Below are 10,113 nucleotides of genomic sequence, written 5' to 3' on the forward strand. Positions count from 1 at the left end.
TCTGCCTGCCAGCAGTTCAGAGCTGCTGCTCACACACTGAAGAACACACAAGAATAGCAACAAGCTAAAAGGACCCAGGTGCACATATGCTCTAACTCCATCCCCACACAACTTGTTTACAAAGAATGTGCTGCACCACCCCTAACCGGATCTGAGGTGAGGAGGCCTGACTAAACTACTTCATTTTCCTCACATACGGTTTCTCCAGAAACCATCACATGATGCTGGTTTTTCAACAGAACATCTCTCCTGCCTTCACCATGGCTGCTGCTGCTCTTTAATTGCTTTGCATTCTGCTGTCTTTGCCAACACCATGTTGGCATTTGACAAATGTACTTTGAAAGACACAGTCATGTCCATTGCATGCTGTGTCCTAAAACAGTGTCTCATTGGAGCACAGAAATGTTCCTGCTACTAATAGGTTCAGTAATCACACAGCGACTCACTTCCTGAGGACTAAATGCACAAAGAAGTTTCTTGCCTCACGGCTGCTGAGTCTCCCTGACTTGCATTTTCAACCATGAGAGTCTTGCTTTCCATTCTTGCAATCCTTGTCTTGTTGCCCAAAGTTCCTACAGGTAAGACAAAAACTGCTTTATTCCAGAATTAGGAACATATAAGTGAACAAGAGTGCAAGGTCTTCCAAGTCTGAAAGTAGACTCAACAAGAGCAGATTGTACTACGCCATGAAGGCTGCTCAGAGGACTGGAGAGTTGATGCTGAGGATAACTTGAGGCTTCTATTTGATTGAAAGATGGTGACAGGAGTGTACAGAACATGGAAATTTGGGAAACTGAAAATTGGAAAGTAAAGGATGATGAGAGGAAGGGCTGGGGATGAAGAGGTGACTGCTCCATCATAATCCTTGAATCAGAACATGTTCCTCACTAATCCACACAAGGGACTGTAGCATGCTCTCCTAAAACTTTCACGGTTTTATTTAATCTATATGTTATTTAAACTGTTACTTTATATATGGTTGGAAGTAAAATTCCACCATAATTTTTAACCAAAACTACAACCAATTGTACAGGCATATTTATTGAACAATCAACTTAACCTTCCCAAATTAATTTTGAAGTCTACCAATACTGTATAATAAATACATATTAATCTTTGGGTTTACAACTAGGATTTACATTATTATCTATTGAATTATTTATCTTTTCTGATGCTACCTTAGAGCACATTTTAATACCTCAAAATTCAAAATTTCCCTCATTTATACTTTTTATTACTTTTATTGATATAATTTATTATAAAATTTACTCTTTTAAAGTGTTCTCTTCAGTGGTTTTCAGTATATTTAAAATTATGCACCCATCACTTCTATCTAATTCCAAACATTTTCATAATACCTCCAAAAAACTTCATATCCATTCTCCCCAGACCCTGGCAACCACTAATCTACTTTCTGGGCATTCAGTATAAATTCAGTATAAATGAAATTGTAAATATATGACCCTTTGTGTCTGGCTTCTTTCACTTAGCATAATGTTTTTAAGGCTTATCCATGTGGTGGCATATATCAGTGCTCCATTCCTTTCTATTGTTAAAAAATATTCTGTCATATGGATACACTAGATTTTGTTTATTCACCAGTTTATGGACATTTTTTAAATTGAAACATAATTGATTGTACATATCTGTGGGGTAAAGCGTTGAATGTCAATACTTTCGTGCAATATGTATTGCTCAAATCAGTATATTAGCATGTTCAACCTTACACATTGTAATCATTTTTATGGCTCTTTACCAATCTCTTTCTAACACCGTCTCCTTAGTCCCCTTTCCCACTTCTGTTGGCCTCAGTTCTGTTCTCTCTTTTTGTAAGTTCAATGTATTATTGTGATTGTTGTATCTTTATTTTTTTTATTTGTTTGTTTAGCTCCCACTTATAAGTGAGAACATGTGGTATTTCTCTTTCTGTGCCTGGCTTATTTCCCTTAACATAATTTTCTCTAGGTTCAGCCATGTTGCTGCGAATGGTAGAATTTCATTTTGTTGTTGTTGTTGTTGTTTATGGCACAGTAGTATTCCATTGAGTATATATACCACATTTTCCTCATCCATTTGTCTGTCGATGGACGTTTACATTGGTTCCAAATCTTGGTTACCGTAAACAGAGCTGCAATAAACATGGGAGTGCAGGTATCCCTTCAACATGATTATTTCCATTCCTCTGGGAATTTACCAAGCAGTGAGATTGCTGAATAGTATAGTAGTTCTACGGGCAGTGTTCAAGGTACCTCCATACTGTTTTCTATAATGGCTGTACAAATTTACGGTCCCATCAACCGTACAGGACGGTTCTCCTTTCTCCGCATCATTGCCAGCATTTGTTGTTCTCTGTCTTTTTGATAATGGCTGTCTAACTGGGGCGAAGTGATATCTCAATGTGGTTTTGATTTGCATTTCTCTGATGCTGAGTGATGCTGAGCATTTTTTCATGTGTCTTTTGACCATTTGTATATCTTCCTTTGAGAAATGCCAATTTGGTTCCTTTGCCAATTTTTCAACTGGATTAATTTTTTTTTCTATTAAGTTGTTTGAGTTCTGGATATTAATCCATTTCCAGATACACAATTTGCAAATATTTTCTCCCATTGTGTAGGCTATCTATTCACTATGTTATTCATCTATTCATGCTGTTTCTTCTGCAGTGCAGAAGCTTTTTAGTTTCATATAATCTCATTTGTTTATTTTTCCTTTTGTTGTCTGTGCTTTTGGGTCTTATTCATAAAGTCTTTGCCCAGTCCTACTCCCTGAAGTGTTTCCCCTATGTTTTCTTCTAGGAGTTTTATAATTTTTGGTCTTATATTTAAGTCTTTAATCCATTTTGAGTTGATTTTGGTATATGGTGAGGGGTATGAAAATCTAGTTTTATTCTTCTACATGTGGATGTCCAATTTTCCCAGCACCATTTATTGAAGAGGCAGTCTATTACGTAATGTATGTTCTTGTTGCCTTTATCGAAGATCAGTTGGCTATAAGCATGTGGGTTAATTTCTGGGTTCTCTATTCTGTTCCATTGGTTGAGTGTCTGTTTTTATGCCAATACCATGTTATTTTGTTACTGTAGCTTTGTAATATAATTTGAAGTCAGGTAGTGTAATGCCTTTGGCTTTATTTTTTTTTGCTCAGGATTGTTTTAGCTATTCATGGTCTTTTGTCATCACATATGAATGCTGGGATTGTTTTTATCCATTTCTGTGAAGAATGTCATTGGTATTTTGAAGAGGATCGTATTGAATCTATAGATTGCTTTGGGTACTATGGACATTTTCACAATGTTAATTCTTCCAATCCAAAAGCATAGAATGTCTTTCCATCTTTCTGCATCCTCTTTAATTTCTTTCAGAAGTGATTTGTTTTTCCTGTTGTAGAGATCTTTTACCTCCTTGGTAAAGCTTATTCCTAGGTATTTTATTTTATTTTATGAGGACTATTGTAAATGGGCTTGCTTTCTTGTTTCTTTATCTGCTAGTTCATTGTTGGAGTATAAAAATGCAACCAATTTTTTTTTGACTGGTAAGGGGATCGCAACCCTCAGCACAGTGTGGTCTGCACCACGCTCAGCCAGTGAGCACACCGGCTATCCCTATATAGGATCCGAACCCGCGTCCTCAGCGCTACAAGCGCTGCACTCTCCCGAGTGAGCCACGGGGCCGGCCTTGCAACTAATTTTTTCCATTGATTTTGTATCCTGAAACATTACTGAAATCATTTATCAGCTGTAAGAGTTTTTTGGTAGAGTCTTTGGGATGTTCCGTATATAGGATCATGTCATCTGCAAACAGAAACAATTTGTCTTCATATTTTCCTATTTAGATGTCCTTTATTTATTTCTTTTGTCTGATTGCTGTGGCAAGTATTTCCAATACTATGTTAAATAGGAGTGGTGAGAGAGGGCATCCTTGTCTTGTGATACTGGCAGAAGGTTTGTTGTAAATGGCTTTTATTGTGTTGTGATACCTTCCTTCTATATCTAATTTATTGAGAGTCTTTATCATGAAGGATGTAGAATTTTCTCAAATGCTTCTTCTGTATCTATTTAGATGATTGTATGGTTTTTTGTTCTTGATTTTGTTTGATGTGGTATATCACATTTATTGACTTGCATATGTTGAACCATCCTTGCATTCCTGGGATGGATCCCACTTGACTATAGTATATAATTTCTTTCATTTATTGCTGTATTCTGATTGATAATATTTTTTCGAGGATTTTTGAATCTATGTTCATCAGAGATATTGGCCTGTAATTTTCTTTTTTGGTTGTATCTTTGTCTGGTTTTGGTATCAGGGTAATGCTGGCCTCATAGAATGAGTTTGGGAGAATGGCCTCCATTTCAATTTTTTGGAATAGCTTGAAGAGAATTGGTATTAGTTTTTCTTTAAAGGTCTGGTAGAATTCACCATTAAGCCATCCCATCCTGGGCTTTTCTTTATTGAGAGACTGCTGATTACAGCTTCAATCTTGTTGCCTGCTATTGGTCTGTTCAGGTTTTCTACTTCTTCTTGGTTCAGTAGTTTGTGTTTCCAGAAATGTATCAATTTGCTGCAGGCTTTCAAATTTGTTGGCATACAGTTGTTTATAATAGTCTCTAATGATTCTTTGTGTTTCTGCAGTGTTGGTTGTAATGTCTCCTTTTTCATTTCTGATTATTGTTAATTGGGTCTTCTCTCCTTTTTTTAGTTAGCCTAGCTAATGGCTTGTCTATTTTATTTATACTCTCAAAAACACAATTTTTTGCTTCATTGATCTTTTGTACCATTTTGAGGGTCTCTTTATGATTTAGTTCTGCTCTGATCTTATTTATTATTTATTTATTTCTGTCTACTAATTTAGGATTGGATTGTTCTTGTTTTCCTAGTTCTTTGAGGTGTACTGTTAGGTTCTTTATGTGAAATTTTTCTATTCTTTTTATGTAATTGTTGCAATAAACTTCCCTCTTAGTACTGCTTTTGCTGTATCCCACAGGTTTTGGTATAATGTGTCTTTATTTTCATGAGCTTCAAGAAATTTTCTGGTTTCCTGTTTAATTTCTTCTTGCACCCATATGTCGTTCAAGGGCATGTTGTTTAATTTCCATGTGTTTATATAGTTTCCTGAGTTTTGCTAGTTATTGATTTCTAGTTTTAATCCATTGTGGTCTGAAAAGATACTTGAAATGATTTCAATTTTTAAAAATTTCTTGAGACTTGATTTGTGACCTAAGATCAGGTCTATCCTGGAGGATATTTCATGTGCTGTTGAGAAGAATGTATATTCTGTAGTTGTTGGATGAAATATTCTATAGATATCTGTCAGGTCCAGTTGGTCTAAAGTGTCATTTAAATCCTGTATTTCTCTGTTGATTTGTTGCCTAGATGATCTGTCCAGTACTGACACAGGGGTGTTCTGGTGCCCTGCTATTATCGTTTTGGGCCCTATCTCTTTCTTTAGGCCTAATAGTATTTGCTTTATATATCTGGGTGCTCCAGTGTTGGGTGCATATATATTTATGATTGCTGTCTTCTCATTGGATAGATCCCTTTAACATTATATGGTAGCCTTCTTTGTCTCTTTATAAAACCAAAAGTCTATTTTGTCTGATATAAGAATAGCTACACCTGCTCATTTTTGGTTTTCATTTGTGTGGTATATCTTTTCCATCCCTTCACTATTAGTCTGTGTGTGTCTTTACAGCTGAGGTGAGTCTCTTAAAGACAGCATATAGTTGGGTCTAGATTTTTAATCCAATCAGTCAGTGTGTGTCTTTTGAGTGGGTAGTTTAATCCATTTACATTTAGGGTTGTTATTGAAAGGTATTGCCTTACTCCTAGAATTTTATTTATCTTCATTTGAATGTTTTAAATATCTTTTGTTTCTTTCTATCCCTTTTATTGTCTGCTTTATGTGCTTGTTGGTTTTTGTGGTGATAAGATTTAGTTTCTTTCTCTTGCTTGTTTGCATTTTTGTTCTACCAGTGGGTTTTGTTCTTTCTTGTGTATTCATGGTAGTGATTGCTGTTTTTCTATTCCAGATTCAAGTCTCCCTTGAGGATTTTTTGCAGTTTAGTGGTGGTGAACTCCTGCAATTTTTGTTTGTCTGGGAAATACACTATTTCTCTTCTATTTCTGAAGGATAGTCTTGCTGGGTATAGTATCCTTGGCTAGCAGTTTTTTTCTTTTTTTTTTTAATATACCATCCCATTTTCTTCTGGCCTGTAGAGTTTCTGTTGAAAAGTCTGATGTTAGTCTGATGGAGATTCTCTTACAGATGACTTGATGCTTTTCTCTTGATGCTTTTGAGATTCTCTCTTTGTCTTTGAGCTTTGCCATTTTGACTATAATTTGTCTTGGAGAGGATCTTTTTGGATTGAGTCTGTTTGGGGATCTTTGAGCCTCATGGATCTGGAGGTCCATGTCTCTCCCTATACCTAGGAAATTTTCTGTTATTATTTCATTGAATAGATGTTCAATGTCTTTTCCATTCTCTTCCCCTTCTGGAACCCCCCAAGATTTGAATGTTTGTGCCTTAAGGTTGTCTGCTACCTCCCTGAGATTTTCTTCATTTTTAAATTTTTTTTTCCTTTTTTTTGTCCACCTGGTTTATTTGAAAAATTCTATCTTCAGATCAGAAATTTTTTCTTCTGCTTGTTCTAACCTGTTGCTTAAGTTCTCAGTTGTGACTTTTATTTCATTGAATGAATTTTTCCATTCACTGAGTTCTGCTACATTCTTTTTTAAGGTATTAATCTCTTTGTAAATTTCCTCCTTTATATCCTGGATCTTTCCCCCTCATTTCATTCTGTTTTCTAACTGAGTCTCCTTTTATCTCATTGAGCTTCCTTAAGATTGTTGCTCAGAATTCCTTTTCAGTCATTTCAAGGGTTTCCTGCTCTATAGGACCTGGTATTTGCAAATTTCTGTATTCTTTTGGTGGTGTCATATTTTCTTGGTTTCTTGTACCTCTAGTATCTCTACATTGATGTCTGGTCATTTGGTAGGTCAGTTGCTTCTTTTATTACTTTGGAGTGGACTTTGAGGAGAGAGATTTCCTCTTCTTTTTCCAGTCTCTGCTGGTGACTCTCCTTGTGTCAATACAGTTAAGTGTCTGGCAGGCCATGTGTATTGTGGCTACTCTTGTAGCCATGGGCCATTTTTGTGGCAGCTGTGGATGTTGTGGGTCACCCACACAGAACTGTTGTTTTCAGCATGCTCCTGCCTGCAGCCCAGCAGTGGGGGCTGCCCTTGGCTCCTGTTTAGGACCCCATGCATGCCCTGTCAGGTAGTGGGGGCTCCATGCCACCATATCTCGTCATCTAACTTTATACCTGCCCATACTCTGCCTTCTCTTCATTTTCTGATTTAAGGCTAAACTTACCCCTTGTATTGTAGATTCCATCCCCCCTCACTTTTTAAAAAATTTTACTCCTGAAACTAAACATTTTTTCTTGTATCACAAATTCTCATCACACAACTGAATCATTGATTTTAGACAGAAATATGTTTTAAATGGTTTTCATTAAAAAATTGTCTTTTCCGCTCCTGGCTCATTTATCTGCTCTCTTTATTTTTAAAAAAATCATTACTCACTATCTTCAATTTTTTTCTTCTGCATTCTTTTTTGTTGTTTTTCTGGGAAATTTCTTTATTGTTGTTTTTAATTTATTAGGAAATATTTTGGACATTATAAAATAACAAATAAATAATATAGTATAATGTCATTTGTCTTTCTTTTCAAAGCCAGAAGCTTACTTTCTAATGCTGGCTGTCCAGGTCACTACCATTGCAGAATGAAGTGCAATGCTGATGAATACGCAGTTAGATACTGTGCTGACTGGACCATCTGCTGCAAGGCAAAGAAGAAGGAAATTAAGAAAAAAAAGAAGTGGTGAAAAGTCTAACTCCATCTTTTTTAGATTCTAGGAAAGGAAACTAAAAATGTCTTTAACTCCCAGATCTATCTAAAAATAATTAATATGGTGGGTAAGAGGAAATTGTGATAATTGCATGTTTAGATGGTCAAATTAAAATAAATATAAATTTTATAAATGCTTACAATTTATTTTCACTTGTGCATTTTTACATTTAATGCCTCACTTTACAACCAAAGCCACATTTTGTCCTTGGGCAAGTTATTCTCTCTATCACAGTTTTCTTATCTACAAAATGGGATGACAATAATACCTATATTATGGTATTGTGATGGTTATATGAGTTTTTATAAGTAAAGCTCTTAAATATCACTTGACTATATTGTAAGCACTATATAAGTATGAGCTATTGTTTTATTGAACCAGAAAACCTGATTCATTCAATCACTTTTTGGAATTTTTTGATTCAACTTTTGTGATCTAAGTCTAAGATACAGTTTATATTTGTTAAAATTCAGGTGATTTTGAAAATAAGGTATATTTTCTGTTTATGAGATATACAATTTTCGTAAACATAATCTATTAATGCAACATTATTCTACTTCAGTAATCTAAAATTAAAACACTGGTAGTGAGGACTGAAAAGAAAGAAAAGATGCAGGATGAATTTCAGAAGTATTATTGACAGGATTAATTGGCCGTATGATATAATGTCAAGAATGAAAGATGACTGGAAATAACGACCCACTCCACCAGAGAGGCCAGAAGAGAAAGAGGAGGGAGAGTCAAAAAGAGATGTTCTGACATAATATGGGTTTGAGTCATATAAGGGACATGAATATCAGTCTCCTAAGCACATTTACAAAAGTATAATTTTATTTTTCTATAAGTTAATTTAATGCCTATTATGAACCTTATTCCACCTGGTCACAGAAACATAAACTTAGTCAATTAATAGTTACTCATATTTCCTCCAAGTTCACTTAAATTCCAGAGGAGGTAGGCAGTGACGAAGTATCTGGGAGAGCACTGATCATGTTAACATTACTAACTCATCCTTATTCTCAGTCACTAGTCCAGGTACCACTGTTGAGTTGCCTCTCATTCTCATTCTTAATAAAATTCTTAAAGCTCTTTCAGTGAGGCTCATTTTTCAGTGCACTGAATGATTCTGCTAGTCGTGCATTATTCTAGGTGACCAAAAGTTGATACCCATGACTTTGTCACTTTTGTGCTGATTTGAGTCATGTAGCAATTCTGCTACTGCTCTCTTCCCATGCTGGGGGTACCTTGTGAGGCTGCCTCAGATCTGCCTGTGGAAGAACACCACACAACTGATGTTATGCCATGGTCTTGCCACCTCTCTGAGCTCCACTCATGTAAGGGAATACTAGTGCCCTGTGCTGTCCTATTCTACCCAGTGTTCCATCCTCCATGACCCACTTCCCTGTGCCTTCCTCCCTTCACTTTATCTGAATCCCAGTGTTGGAGGCAGAAAAAATTACCCTCCACTGCCTAAGCTTTCTTAAACAGCTTTCCTTTATCCCCATATTTTCCCCTTGCCTTTACTTTATTCAAGACGTGATTTAGGTAAGGAATCATGCTCTTCATTCATCTGCATTTTCTAAAATCTATCACAATGTCTGAATCAAAGAGTTTCTTCCAGTGCCCAGTGAAAACATGGCCTTTTGAAATGCAGAAGCATGCTCTTTGTCCCTCTGTTTTTGAGGGCAAGGGGTACACAATGTTTAGAACACAGTAATGGTGAACTGTTTTTAAGTATTCAAACTACAAAAAAAAACAGATAAAATATCTTTAAAATATTCTTAAAAGCAGTGAAAATCTAACAAATTAGCAAGGAATTTCCCAAACAAAACCCAGGAATATTCTAGGCTTCCAATGATCCCTGCCTCCTAGTGATCATGGTTCCATTTAATCCTCTCCACTGGAATGTAAGCCAACCTGGTGACTCACTTCTAGTGAGTAGAACATAGCAAATGTGACAGGATGCCACCCGTGAGGCTAGATTATAAAATGATTTTCACTTCCATCTTGCTCTCTCTTTCTTAAAAGCACTGATGGAAACCAGTTGCCATATTATGTTCTTCCTATAAAAGGCCAACATTGTAAAGAAGTAAAAGAGGTCTCCAGCCAACAGTGAGAAACTGAGGCCCTCCATCCAACAGCCCACAAGGAACTGAGACTCACCTACAACTAGCAGTGTGAGGTTGAAAGCAAATTTTCCCCCA

At 36.1% G+C, this 10,113-nt stretch overlaps 1 protein-coding gene across 1 annotated transcript; it reads left to right on the forward strand.

Annotated features, from left to right (window-relative positions):
• The first annotated feature begins 520 nt into the window (after positions 1-520).
• LOC134368106 (beta-defensin 43-like) lies at positions 521-7,885 on the forward strand. The gene is made up of 2 exons (XM_063084686.1): positions 521-578; positions 7,734-7,885. The coding sequence occupies exons 1-2, from the start codon at positions 521-523 to the stop codon at positions 7,883-7,885; spliced, it is 210 nt and encodes a 69-aa protein (XP_062940756.1).
• The last annotated feature ends 2,228 nt before the right edge of the window (positions 7,886-10,113 follow it).

The sequence above is a fragment of the Cynocephalus volans genome, chromosome 2 (assembly GCF_027409185.1).
Source record: "Cynocephalus volans isolate mCynVol1 chromosome 2, mCynVol1.pri, whole genome shotgun sequence".
Taxonomy (NCBI): domain Eukaryota; kingdom Metazoa; phylum Chordata; class Mammalia; order Dermoptera; family Cynocephalidae; genus Cynocephalus; species Cynocephalus volans.

What these genes read in the sequence shown, in the direction of transcription:
- LOC134368106 (XM_063084686.1), top strand. Translation starts at nt 521, where the DNA reads ATGAGAGTCTTGCTTTCCATTCTTGCAATCCTTGTCTTGTTGCCCAAA. An exon ending in GTTGCCCAAAGTTCCTACAG is followed by an intron (nt 579 to 7,733) that starts GTAAGACAAAAA and finishes TTCTTTTCAAAG; the next exon opens with CCAGAAGCTTACTTTCTAAT.